Source organism: Zalophus californianus, chromosome 12 (genome assembly GCF_009762305.2).
Source record: "Zalophus californianus isolate mZalCal1 chromosome 12, mZalCal1.pri.v2, whole genome shotgun sequence".
NCBI lineage: Eukaryota > Metazoa > Chordata > Mammalia > Carnivora > Otariidae > Zalophus > Zalophus californianus.
The window spans coordinates 11383571-11398053 of record NC_045606.1 but is presented as its reverse complement, the minus strand read 5'-3'; the positions used below and the strand labels follow the sequence as shown (position 1 = coordinate 11398053).

The following is a 14483-nucleotide window of genomic DNA, read 5'->3' as shown; positions in this document are numbered from 1 at the left end:
AATGCAGCCTCCCTGGGAGCTTCAAAGGCTTCCTGCTCTTTCCGGATCAGGGGCCCAGGGCTGTGCATAACTGGGCCCCAGCCTGCCTTTCCTTTTTATTGCCATCTGGCCCCTGGATTCCTGACACTCCCTCAGCACCCAAGCTTCTCCATCCCACGGCCTCATCTGGTCCATTCATTCAGTCGTACCTGATTGGAGGCTCTTCCCCTTCAGGAGTTCAGTGAGGGCGGGGGTCCTGCCTCTCATCCATCCTGGTAGCCCCCATGCCCAGCACAGTGACTAGCACAGAGCTGAATATGCAGCTAAACACTGTCGGGGGGGGGGGGGGGAATGAACGAGTAACTGATGAAATGAGGTGCTCTCTAAAACCATTGACCACATATGGGAGGCAATAAAAACTATCTTTCTCAGTATTAATCACTTTTGCGGCTGCTGGGGGAGAAGTTTGTCACTACTTTCAGAAGAAGTAATCAGAGTTTCAGGGCACTGGTCATCTGGCACTGTATTCACCTTCACTCTATTCTTTGCTGTGTCCCACCCAGCCTGTAACAGGCATCAACAAGCCCAGAGCCAAGCTGCTGTGGAGGCCAAGCTGGTCCCTCTCCTGCCTCGGGAAGTGGCAACAGACACCTGCTTCCTTCAGGGGCCTGGGACCTGAGACAGTGGCCACTGCAGGACACGGGACACAGCCCACTGTCCCGACCCCAGCCACAGCCCACGGTGCCAGCCACGCAGCCTGTCCCACTGGTGGTGCCCGACTCCCACTTTCATCGAGGTGTCTGTCCTGGCCACGCCAGACCCAAGACCACTGAGGACACAAGCCCATCTTCGGTTTAGCCATAAACTCAAAGCGAAAACGCTGTAGCTGGTGGGTTGGAAATGAGTGGGCTACTCATTTCTTCATTCCGTTTACCTTTGGCAGGAGACTACAGGAAGAGGAGGGTCATCTGAAAGCCCCCTCTTCTGACAGTGGTGCAATTTCTGGGGGAAGGTATTAGCAAAGGCAAAGGTATTTCTACGATACTGCCATTAACTGGGTATTTATAACATCCACCTTAACCACAGAGAGTGGAGGTCACAGGTTGTATTTGATAAATGTGAATCATCTAGGCTTAGATGGGAGTCTTCAGGGAGATGGACAAGTTAAAACTTCTTGAGACGGCCAAATATTTCACAACGACCTTTCCAAGTGCATGGGGTTTTTTCGGAACGGTCATTTTAGTTATGATATATAAAAGAGTAAGATTTGTGATGTACACTTGGACAACAGGGTTGAAAAGTGAGACATAATCGAGTATGCCAAGGGGCTTTTGTGAATAAATATCTGCTTTCTACAGTATTTTTATAGCAGTCTGAATTATTATCTAAAGATATAAGCACAAGAATCATACACAAAGGTAGGCATTTGCTTTTTTATCCTTTTATTTTGTATCCATCCCTCTATCTCTCTATAGCTCTCAACATATGGACATTTAATATACTACTCATAAAGACTGTAACATTCTGCAAATCAGAATTATTCATCCGCCATGTAGAAAGTTCCTTTAATAAAGGGGCTGATGAGAATTCTAATTACACATTAAAGAGCTCCGTCAGGGGTGCCTGGGTGGCTCAGTCGGTTAAGCGTCTGACTCTTGATTTCAGCTCAGGTCATGATCTCAGTGTCGTGAGATCGAGCCCTGTGTTGGGCTCTGCGCTGAGTGTGGAGCCTGCTGGAGGGTCTCTCTCTCCCTCTCTCTCTGCCCCTCCCCCACCATGAGTTCCTTCATTTCTTCACGCAAGAAATATCCATTGAGTGGTGTCAAGGTGAGAATGCACAGGTGTTGTGGGGGGCAGTGTGCAGCCATGAAACTGCCACCTTGGGGCGCCTGGGTGGCTCAGTCGTTAAGCGTCTGCCTTCGGCTCAGGTCATGATCCCGGGGTCCTGGGATCGAGCCCCGCATCGGGCTCCCTGCTCAGCGGGAAGCCTGCTTCTCCCTCTCCCACTCCCCCTGCTTGTGTTCCCTCTCTCGCTGTGTCTCTCTCTGTCAAATAAATAAATAAAATCTTAAAAAAAAAAAAAAAAACTGCCACCTTTACAACTCAACCAACAGCGTTACTCTGCAGTCCAATACCAGAAGCAGGTCAGGCACCAGAAAACGGTGCAAAAGTCAAATGCAGTTTGGGGTCCAGTACAAGGCAGGGGATCGGGATATTGGCACGTGACCTTCTCTGACTTCCTCCTGCAAAGACCCACTACGTGGACAAGTAAAACAAGAGTGACAGTACGCTCTCCCAAATCTCTGTGCCACAGAAACAAGGACCGTGCCTCTCGCCCCAATCCCACTGCCTGGTCCACAGCAGAGACTGCACGTACCCTCCGTCCATGCTTGCTCCTGTATCTTTCCCTCCCAAGACAGTTAGCTACCCTTTGTATCTTGGCTCACCCTTCCTCCCTTTCCCTGCCACCCACTGGTCCTACCACTTTTCTGATTATTCCTCAAGTCAGTTTTCAGTTCACAAAATCAAACTAAGAACAGGGCAAGCAAAGCACTAACATTGCTCCAGCCACAGGACAGGCAAATGGTGCTGATGACAATTAATCTAATTATCGTGTTATACGGCAAGCTGACGTCATCCTGGGTTATCTGAAATACCTTATGTGCATTAAAAGCTAGCTATGCTCCTAACACACACCAGGTGGATACTGATGAGTGAGAAGTCAGGCTGCCAGAGAGAAGACAGAATGGAAAGGCTCCAAAGGAAAAGCAAGAGTGCATGGTGGCCGGACCCTTGACCATAGCGGGCTCTCCTGGGACCCGACTGGTCTTGAATGCAAACCTCTTCTTCCAGCTCTAATGAGAATGGCAGGGTCTGTGGGAGCTCCTTGGAGGCAGGGGAAAATGATCAATCCCAGTCAGGATCCGGTACTAGGTTACCTGGGCAGAGGTGAGCAGATCAAGAAGGCAGAGAAGGTGGGTGGTAAGAATAAAGAAAGACAACACTGTGACCACCTGCACCATATTCTAATCTGAGGCTCTGAGATGCTGGAGAAAGTCAAGCTAGCTGGGCAGAGAGCCAGAGCGGGGAAAAACTAAGGAGAAGCAAGAGAAATAAATGCTCACCAGGATTCTGTGTGAACGTAAGTTTTGTGAATATCCTGGTGTGCCATGTTTCTACTACTTTGATGCTATGACTGCTAGTCAAGCCACATAATAGTTACATAATTTCAGCAAACCGAGATATGGTCATTGGCAGTCTGCATGACGCTGGGAATATCTGCCAGGAGTGCAGGAACAACCAGGCCATGGTTCGGAGACAGGCACACTTCCTCAGAGCCAGCCTGGGATGATCATGGGGGCCATACAGCCGGGCCGTGCTGGCTTGTCTCCTGGACGGACCATCCAGGATCAGCTCTCCCAAGACTTTGCCCCATGGGTGGGGTCTTCATTCTGGCACTGCGCATCCACGCCGGCTTTAATAAAATATGTCCTCTCCTACACGGGGTGTCTGGTCTCTTGCTTACAAGTGTGAAGACTGAGCTTCAGAGAGCCGACGGGCAAGGACAGTTTGCAGAGCTGGTGGCAAACCTGGAAACTGACTACAGATGTGCCCAACTCCAAAGCCTCCATTGGTGACGACTGTGGCTAATCCTGAAGACATCCCGGGACCCCCTCTATGTCCTGACGACTATCACATCAGCAGAGTTTTTTGCTTTGCTCCATGTTTCCACCCTTGAATGACCATATTGAAAGCACATCACATCAACATAAGGCTTCTAATATTTAAACACTAACTTGTGTGCCAAAGAGGATTGTTGATAATTGAACAAGCAAAGAATTAAAACCGTAATTGAGAACGTTACGGAAAAAACGGTGTTATTCATCATTTCTAGTAAATGTGCTGTGTTGCTACTGCTAACATTTTCCCCCCAGACTGTTGGGGTCTCCCTAACGTGTATATCCATCATGGAACACCCATCAACTAAGAACGAAAGCTGCTGTCCATTTGTAGAAACACACCAGTAACAAAACCCTCACTTATCCAAAGCAAGCCTGGTGAAAACAGCCTTTGGTATGTCTTTTTAAAGCAAGTAATCCCCCATGGTTTGAAAAACTCCAGTTCAAAAAGATTGCTAGGAACTGAACTCTTAAATTATGGGAGGAAAAACTTAGGGGAAGGGATAACTAAAGTCGATAACCAAGGTGGCCTAGTTAATGAAGTAGGACATGATCTAATTCGATGCCTAAAACAACCATTTGGTAACTAGCACAGTTCAAAACAGTACGTGCGTGATTAGCTGATAAAAGCAGTGTAAGCACACCTAAAATTCATCCCGTGGCTTACTTTTATTCCCTACTGATTGACACCAGCCCACGTCTGATCATTAGCGGGGAGGAGTATTTTCAAGTAAGCATGTTTACAGAAGCCTGTGTGTGTACATTCACGTGCAAGCAACAGACATAATGCACTTCACCAAAGGAAGTGTCAAAATGTTCTCGTTGTACGGCAAGGGAGGATGACAAAACAGAGGGCTTTCAAATTAAGCTAAAAATGCTTAATAAGAAAACAAGGAAATCTTCCTTTGCTCCATTTCCTCTGACAGACATGCCTTCCGATGTCATCACATGTCTCTTCCCTTCAAAATCCTGCTGACACCTTTTCTTCCTTCCTGAAATGTACCCCTCTCCGCACACCGTTAGCAAGTGTGAATTACACCAGGCCTGCTCTTCTGCTTTCTGCTCCTGTCCCTGCTTCCATGTGCTGCACGACCAGGTGTGAAGTGGGTTTTCTCTCCAGAGAACCGTAATTAGTAAGAGGGGTTCCGACGAAGGATTTGCCATCCTCACTGCCTCCTACAAAGTGGACTCCACCGTCACGGAATAGCTACATACCTGCATACGGGCTACTAATTAAGTCTGCCAAACGATGATCTTTGGCCCAGGCCTGGGCTCTGGAATTCACTGTAGTGTTATCTGCCGGGCCTCCCAGGTCAGGCCCGGGGTCGTGCAATTGTAGTCATCCTCAGAGGGAGTCAGTCCCGCAAACGCGAGCCAATCGGGCACTGCCCCTTCATTAAAGAGAGACACATTCGTGGATTTAGGAAAATACATACCTGATTGCGCTCGCAGACAAGTGGCCGTAGGAACCGCTTGCCGAAGAGCTGCTGCGAGAATTATTGAGAATCGTGACCAAGGAGTTGGGAGACGTCCTTATCATCGTCTGAAGGTCAAAGCTGTGATCGGACAGCGGTGATATGGACAGCGTACGTTTTCGGCTCGGCCTGGCCGACAGCCTGGGGCTGGGGAATCTGGTGCCTGTTGCAGAAACAAAACAGAACCCGGTTACCTGTGGTTGTAACTCCGTACCCGTGATTCACTGCTACGGGCCTGGCTGGAAGAAGGGAAGGCTAAGAAGCCAGCAACTTGCGGTGACAAGTGCCTCTCCACCCACTTGTGATCTACTGGCTACAACTGAGAAAATTAGGGAGAAATATTTATCTTCCAGGGCTTACCTCGGGGGAGCTCTGTTTATTAATGTGCAGGCAAAATGATAAATTGCTAAACAAAAGGGAAAGACTTTTATGTGTTATCCCTCTCATTTCCAGTGATTTATGAATCTGACGGCTGCTTAGATATTCCCATCATTAATTCACCACAAGCAACAAAGACAGTGGTCCCTACAGTTACACAACACACCCCTCCCCATCCCAACACACACCATTTTAAGGCAATGAGCCAAAGGAGAAAATGATTTAAAGCGTCCGAAGATCAGAAATTCAGCTTAGTTATGCCCTCATTTCCCCATGATTTCTGTAGTTATCTGATCCATGTACACGTAAAGCTTTACTAAAACAACTGATAAATGCATTATCTGAAATTAATGGTTCTCAGTCGGGGGCAATTATGCCTCCGGGGGACATGTGACAACATCTGGAGACGCTTTGGTTATCACAATTCACGGGGTGCTACTCCCACAAAGTGAAGAGAGGACGGGCGCGCTGCCGAAAACCCAGCAACACCCAGGACAGCCCCCAGCGGTGAAGAATTCTCTCCCCCCAGTAGTGCCGAGACTGAGGAACCCTGTCTCAGTTGCCTACAATCTAAAAGCGTAAGTCCCAATAAACATTTCAAATCTCAGGATGTGGTTTGTTTGGAGGTGCTCCAAGGTGGGGGGCGGGGGAGGACCATGTAAGCATTATAATGAGATTTGATGAATCTATTTTAATGCTCTGGACCTCGCTTCTCCAGTCAGAACTAAGAGGGAATAAAGCATTTGTTATTAGAAATCTCAGTCTTTATTAAGTTTCCTCCAATGAAGTTCTAACCTGGAGGTTAGGAACTCACAGTCGAATGCATGCCAGCTTGGTACAATGTTTTTACCTAAAGAGTTAAAAATGAAATGCCAATTTACCTTCAATTTGGTAGATACCAGAGATGTGAATTTCAGGGACTAGCTATGCATGTGGCCCAGAGGCCCACACTCCTGCCTCTCCTAAGGTCACATGTACATTATGGAGTCATCAAACTATAGTTGAATGAAAGAATGAGGACATAATCCCACTCCGTAAGAGGCAAATCAAACACGATTCCTTTTGAGTCACAATGGAGGTTTCCTATTTTACAGTGCGGGTATACTTGCATAGGGGGACACTACAGTTTTGTGGCACGCAGAGCGCTGAAGTAGAAGGTAAGCCTTCTTTATAGAAAAAAGCCTAGGCACTTGGTCTCTGGACACTTCCATGGGAATAGTCTCTTCATCATGGACCTTGACACAAGATAACAATCCAACATGCTTCGAGATCATTTAATGAAATGAAATCGATGAATGAGTCTATAGGTAATATCATAGAATAAATAGATATACTTTATAGTTAAAAAATAAATCACAAACTGGAGCTTAGGAAGTTAAGTTAGTACCATCCATGTATAAAACTGGAAAACCAATTTGAAAGATGAATATGGTGCCTAGTCAAATTTTTCTTTCAGACACATTCAAAATTGAGCTTTTTCATTTAGAATAATTTCATTATCAGCCTGATTTAGGCCATGCTAGTACGAACATAGCCACCCCAGCTACACACACATCTTTTAGTGTTTAAATCAGCATCTTACTTTTATCACGGCATCTGCCTTACACAGAAATGTTCCACATTTACTCACGACGAGAGGCTAATTTCATCATTTTTCTTTTCTTTTTTTTTTTTAAAGATTGTATTTATTTATTTGAGAGAGAGAGCACAAGCAGGGGGAGGAGCAGAGGGTCAGAGGGAGAAGCAGGCTCCCCCGCTGAGCAGGGAGCCCGATGTGGGACTCGATCCCAGGACCCCGGGATCATGACCTGAGCCGAAGGCAGACGCTTAACTGACTGAGCCGTTCAGGCGCCCCTAGTTTTTCAGTGAAGAACAACATTCCACTTCCAAACGACTTCAAGGACTGCAGACTTACTGTCTACTTCCATATAATCCTCAGCAGTAACCCTTCTGGATGGGTCTCAGTGATCACTGGCAGAGTTAAGAGTAACAGGACATTCTAGACAGAGATGATCCCTGGAACACCTCTAATTTTTTTAATCACTAACTAGATAAGGTGGCCATCTGATGTTATGAAGCAACAAAGGTCTTAGGGGTCCCTTACAACATCCAAAGACAGAGCCCAGAGGCTTCCCTTCATCACTTCTGAGGAAGGCTTCCTGTTGCCCATGGCCAGCTCTTCTCTGTTTTTCCCTCCAGAATGGGCTCTTACATAAGTCAGTTTCCACCATACAAATAATGTGGTTTTCAGGAGCCCGCAATTCTAGAATGTCCCTCATAGGGATTACTTGCTCTCCTGTCTTCTAAGGTCCTTAATCCCGAAAGACAGAATTAGATCTATAAAGCAGACTAGCTTATTCATTTTTTTAAAAGATTTTATTTATTTATTTGAGAGAGAGAATGAGAGAGAGAGAGCACAAGATGGGGGGAGGGTCAGAGGGAGAAGCAGACTCCCCGCTGAGCAGGGAGCCCAATGTGGGACTTGATCCCAGGACTCCAGGATCATGACCCGAGCCAAAGGCAGCCGCTGAACCAACTGAGCCACCCAGGCGCCCCCAGACTTGCTTATTCTAACATGTGACATTAAGTACTCTGTCCTGGATGTGGATGAAACCCAGATATGCCCATTGTTGGCACATTTAAAAGGCAAGTGCTCATCTAAAACCAGTTTCTTGGGGTGCCTGGGTAGTTCAGTCGGTAAGCGTCTGCCTTCGGCTCAGGTCATGATCCCAGGGTCCTGGGATGGAGCCCTACATCGGGCTCCCTGCTCGGCAAGAAGCCTGCTTCTCCCTCTCCCACTCACCCTGCTTGTGCTCCTGCTCTTGCTATTTCTCTCCCTGTCAAATAAATAAAGAAAATCTTTTAAAAAAAATGAAATCTGTTTCTATGGTTTCTGTCAACTGAAGAGTCCTGAAGATCCATTAACAATGGGGGAGAGTGACCAGCTAGATTCCAGTTGGGCTTGGCCACTGCAGGTGCACATCCAAGGTGGTGATTTATAATTGCTTTTGCTTTTCTGTTGGAAAAGGCTCCTATGATGTAAATTCTGAGTACTCTCCTTATGTTATGTTTAACTAAATGCTATTTCAATTTTTTTTAAGAGGGAAGATAGTATTTTAAGCACTTTCCAACCTTTAATATACTCTTCTTAACCCCCTAATAATCAAGTGAACAGAGAAAGTCAGCATTTTGGAACGGTGATTTGGGATTCCCCTCTTGAGGGGAGCAGCTAAAACACAAGGTGAACATTTTCGAGACAGCTGAAAGAGAAATCACCCAGTTCTTCATTGATCATACACGGTTTCCTTCTAAAACATAAGCCCGAGTATTCTTATTGTTCCAACACAGATATCTCCGATCTGGCTTTCCGTTAATTGTTTTGTTTCTCTGTTCTAATAAAAAAATCTGACAAAGAAAAAGGAGGTTTCTTTTTATGTGATGAATGATAGGACATCTAAATTCCTACTTAATGACAATCAATTTACCATATACTCAGGCAAATTAAAATTCCTTTAATTAGTTTTTACAAAGTAAAAGGGTAGCTTCATTCTTTATTTAGATAAAAACCATCATTGCCTGACTGAACACATTCTCATCAAATATAGAAGGTAATGCGGGCTGACCTTCCAAGGATGCTCCCCTATTTTAATTCTTTATTTGCAGATTTTTAAATAACTAATTTGCATAATAACACTGAACTTTTTTTCCCAACAATCCCTAATTGAAATGTGGTTATGATGAATCTGAAATGTAAGCTCTTGACTCTACAAAGCCAAACAACAAAAGCCCTGCAGAAGATAGAACACATTTCTTTTACTTTGTGTGTGGTAATGAACTCCCCAAGGGAAGCCATCGCAAGGAGGGATCCTGGGTTACTCAGCTGAGTTCGTTCATGGCCGTAAGAAGACGGAGCTGTGGAAAACAATCACCCTCTCTCCACTCCAAACCTGAAGGCTGCATTAGAGAGCTGACTAGTGCACACCTTTGTCACAGAAGAATCCAAACAGACTGTAGATGAAAAAGCACGGCCACCAGGAAAAACAACCAACCAACCAACCCCCAACATATGCCCTACTCAAAGCCGTTTAGTTGTCATAGTCAAGGAGTAGCGGCTTTCATTGATGGACACCTCAGACAGCGCTTCGCATTCACTTCCTGGCACCTGGCAAATGGAACTGAAAGAATCTGAATAAATAAGAATTCTTGGATGTTCTGAACCGTGATACTCACAGGCTCATTTGTCTATATGTCTAGATAAGTGACCCAAAGGAATCGCCATAAGCCTTGAGGGATCCCAAAATAAGTGATATAAAAAGCATCAAAGGATGCCATTATCTTCTACTGTTACGTGCTAAAAATCGCTCTTTCTGATTTGGAAAGGCTTTTTCTTTTTCCTAGATAAAAGGTCTTAGTGAAATATAATTTTCCATGTAAAGAAAACATATAAGGCAAAACAAATCCATGGAAAAAAATGCAAAAACCAAGTCTAGGTTTTTTGTAGAAATTAATTTTTAGGGGCTCGTAGGTGGCTCAGTCGGTTAAGCTTCCAACTCTTGGTTTGGGCTCAGGTCATGATCTCAGGGTCATGGGATCAAGCCCTGTGTTGGGCTCTGCGCTCAGCGGGGGTCTGCTTGAGATTCTCTCTCCCCTCCCCCACTCACAGGCACGCACATGCTCGCTCTCTTTCTCTCTAAAATAAATAGATAAATCTTCGGAAAAAAATAAAAATTAACTTTTAAAGCATAAAATCTAGAAAACCAAAGAGTGACTGGGTGAAGTATGTCCATGGCATCAAGCCCATTCCCTTATTTTGTTCTCAGGACACTCAGGGCAGGAGAGTTCTTTATCTATCTGCCAAATTCCAATCGCCTGCATCTTCCCCTTTGTTGGTATCCCGGAGCGCTCCACAAAGAGTTCCAGGACGGCCAGATGTGTAGAAGCCTCTTAGAAAACCAAGGAAAGCCGAGCACCAAATATGCTTCCTCCTTCTCTGGTTTCAAAGGTTAGACAATCACCTAATCATTGCATCTTTCTCTACAATTCCCGAGTTAGCATCTGCCACTGCCAGGATTACAGAAGAGAGCCCCCTCACTTACTGTCCATGGCGTGAAGATACTCCATGTGGATGGCCCCAGCACTGGCGGTGGCGGCCGAGGGAATGATGTCCGCGTAGGGGCTGCGCTGGCCAGCTAACAGAGCCATCTGATGATAGTATTCCGCGGGGCTGACCCCGGCGTGGGGCGCTAGAAGAGCAGACAAGCAAAGCATGGTGACTAGTTGGAACAGGTCAATAAGACATGTTTCTTGAGACATCCCAAAGTCCGTTGGCCACGTAGCCCAATGTCAGCAATTCCTTTCATGGCTCATGCTAGTAAAACTTCTGTGACTCAAACTGTGCTTCCCACTGAAGCCTACTGGATACCTGTCACTTGAAAATAAAACTGAAGAAAAAGAATAGGAAAAATAAAATGTATTATAAAATGTTTGAGGCTAAAGAAAGAGCCAAGAATTCTAAATGATTAAAATGTACATATGTTCTCCTTCCCCTGTGTGCCCCCCCCCCCCCAAATTAAATCACTTCTTAGATAAAATCACATTTCCTACAGTGGTAGACAATGGAGACAACTGTGGTATCTTTCCGGACACACTTCCCTCAGCTCCTGGCCGGAGTGCCTGAGTCAGCTCTCACTACCTGGAGGGCCCAGGGCTTACGAGGGGAAAACACAGTGTAGCTTTAACAACGCACCACTGGGTGATAAGCTACAATTTTGCGGTCCATAATTTTAAAGCTCTTCTTTTTCCCCCTTTTTATTACAAAATCAAAAAGGAAAAATACCTATCAATCTGGAGCAATTTACTGGCAAGAGTCAGCTCTGTAAGAGTGGGATAATAATCTGTTTCCACTGCCAATTTATGTGCAAAAGCATCAAGATACTGTAGCAGTTTTGAGGGTGGTCTCCAGATTCTCCAAGATCTGGATGCAAATCCCAGCTCATCTCACCACTCCAAAGGGCTGTCGGTAGCAATGAAGCCAACAGTATTCAGCACATAGCATTCCATCAGTAGAGGTTAGTTTTACAATTATCATGTAGAAACAACGGGTATTCTAGCAATAGGTCTGTGTATGTTTAGATCTGTGTCCACACTTTTTATACACGATAAAAAATATCTGGACAAAGATACACACAAACCTCTTAGCCTACATGTGAGAGTCATCTATGACTTGACTGCATTTGATTATTAATTAGACTCTTGAAAGGCAAGAAGAGGAAGGCAGAACAAACCAACCAAAGAATGTTTTATTCATACTCATCATCAAATACTATGGAAAACAGATGACACGATGCTTTAACTCAAGGTTCCACTTTGCCCTGGCCCAATGAAATTTCTGCAAGCCAGGCATAACTCCAAGTGTGTTGTGAGCTGGCCTCCCTTACCCCTCTCCCTCTCTTCTGTGTAGTCAGTCATTTCTGCGAACTCCTAAATACTCCAAGGAGATAGCTCCATTTGTCCCCATTGTAACACCAAATCCAAAACAGGAGAACTAACTTGGGTCTGACTCTCTTACAGTCTCATTTTTGTGATGTGACTCTCATCCGAATGGCACAATGTATTCCTTAGGTACCTCCTAACTGTATCTGCTGAGCTGAATCAGAAAGAGATGTGTGGATAGCTGCTGAGGCAGCACAGACACTCCTGGAAGTAGAACTGAGTAGGGATGTACTGAGAAATCCCACATGGCTTCCCACCCCTTGCCACCACGCACAGCCAGCCCCGGGAAGGGTCCTCAGAGATAAGGTGGGTGGTGCAGGGTCACACTACTCAGTGATGCAGGACTGCACGGGGGTTTCTGACACACGCCCCAACAATTAGTGAGCTGCTGTAGAGAACCCCTAATCTGCAATTTCTAATTAATATGGCTTATGCAGTTCTGGACCTTAACTCAGATTCCAGCAACTGTGGGCAAGTGAAGTTTGTATGTGTGCAAGAGATGGAAAATGCTCTTCCTGAATCAAAGGAGTGTTTTATAATTTGACAGTTATGGGATACACAGCTCTAATTAGTCTTGTGAAAAGTAATTAATTGGGAAGATAATAGAACCAACAGGAATTTGACCCTTGAGAGCTTAAAATGAGCATTGAGTATAATAAAATTAAAGTCAAAGTTGGTTTCTTTTCCCATCATATCCCTCTTCCAGTTTTCACGGGGCATGATCAAGGTTGGAGGGTATGTGCAACGGATCTAGATCATCACGTTCTCTAAGACTTGCTACTCAGAGCGTGGTTCACGGACCAAAGCCCTGACACCACCTGGGAGCTTTCCAGCGTACAGAATCTCAGCATCCCCCCCAGACCCATCCCACACAGAATCACGGTTTATCATCATTCCCGGGTGGTCCATGTACACAGTGGGATCTAAGAAGCGCTGATCTAATAGACACATCTGTATAAACACGCCTCTCAGACATGCAGAACGGAAAAGCGTTCACTGGAAGGTGAGCAAATGGCTGGGTATGCCTGCATGCTGTGTGAACAGCGACCGGGCCGACTAAGAACACAACAGTGGATAGGAGCCAGGTGTCTGGAGTCATTGAGTTCAGGCTTTGAGTTCCAGTAGCCAGTGCGCCACTTTGCAAGTTACTTAGCCCCTCTGCTCATTGCTCTCCTCACCCGGTAACAAGACAATAACCCCACCCTCACGGAGATGTCCTAACACTGACGTGAAGCGTGCTCTTAAAGCACTCAGCACAGCGTCTGGCACACGGGAAACGTTCAGTCAACATCACAGCTGCTCCACACCACGTTCCAGGTGGGGCATGAGGTGGGAAGCAGAACAGGTCGGCTGGGGACTGACTCACCGTCTGTGGGGCTGAGCCCCCGAGCTGCCGAGATCATGGAGAGGGACGGGCTGTGAAGAGACCGGATGTAGTCCATGTAGGGGTTGATGTAGGGGTGTGGAGGGCTGAAGGGGGGTTCGGAGGCTGCAGCGGGGTTCCGGTGTGGGGAGATCCTGATGAAGGGCAGGTCTGAATATGTTGGACTACTAGATAAGGCAGAAGGCCTGGGTAAAAAAGAAAAGCAGACACAAGAAGTATGGGTGAGACAAATATCTCCACAGGAAAATAATAAGGATTTTAAGTGAACTCAAGGTGTCTTGGGGAAAAGACATCAGGCATATATGTTTCCAGTACAATGACCTTAAAATCATGGTGGCAAATGCAGGTAGAATGGTACTACACAATTATTTGGGCCAAGGAAATGAACCTCTGAGAAATTTCATGGCACTCTGAATACAGAAAAATAAAGGCTGGCCTTTGGCTTTCCTGATGACAAGAAATTCTAAACCACAGGCATCTGAGTTTAAGTAGTTCTGTGATTATATGTTCCATTTGACCTGAACATTAGTTTCACCACTGAAAGCTTACCTCTTACCATCAAGGTGTTGCAGAAGAAGAGGAGGGGAGGGGAGGGGAGGGGAGGGGAGGGGAGAAGGCAAAGGCAAAGAAGTGAAGGGAAAGGGAAAGGGAAGGGAAGGGAAGGAAAGGAAAGGAAAGGAAAGGAAGAAGGAAGGAAGGACAAAAGAAAGAAAGCAAGAAAGAGAGAGAGAGAAAGAAAGAAAAAGAAAGAAAGAAAGAAAGAGCAAGCAAGCAAGAAAGAAATGAATGAATTGCAAATTCATGTGGTCATGCACACAGTGGAGTCGCCCATAAAGGAAGGATGCAAACTGCAAAAGTCTGTAAGAATTAATGTGCAATCAGACACCATATATCTGTGCTTGAATCTTTACTGCAAGGGTCTTGCAGTTGGGGGTAAAACCAGTTTCACAGATCTGGGCTTCACCGGTGGGAAGACATCTCCTCCCTTCCATGAGCCAGCCCTGACAGCGCCCTTCCCTTGCCACTCATCTTTCAAGTGCCACCTGATTAGCCACGTCCAGGAATTAAGTACTCCTGGGGCTACAAAGTTGGAAA

General features: G+C 45.8%; 1 protein-coding gene across 3 annotated transcripts in view; it reads right to left on the bottom strand.

Moving 5' to 3' along the window:
* GLI3 (GLI family zinc finger 3) overlaps positions 1-14483 on the bottom strand; it is a 265047-nt gene that overhangs the window by 72997 nt on the left and 177567 nt on the right. For all 3 annotated transcript variants that reach the window (XM_027574614.2, XM_027574615.2, XM_027574616.2), the window contains 3 exons: positions 13371-13573; positions 10609-10755; positions 5096-5297 (listed from right to left, as the gene is read on the bottom strand). In XM_027574614.2, the coding sequence (XP_027430415.1) occupies positions 5096-5297; positions 10609-10755; positions 13371-13573 (552 nt within the window). The remainder of the gene's footprint in view (positions 1-5095; positions 5298-10608; positions 10756-13370; positions 13574-14483) is intronic.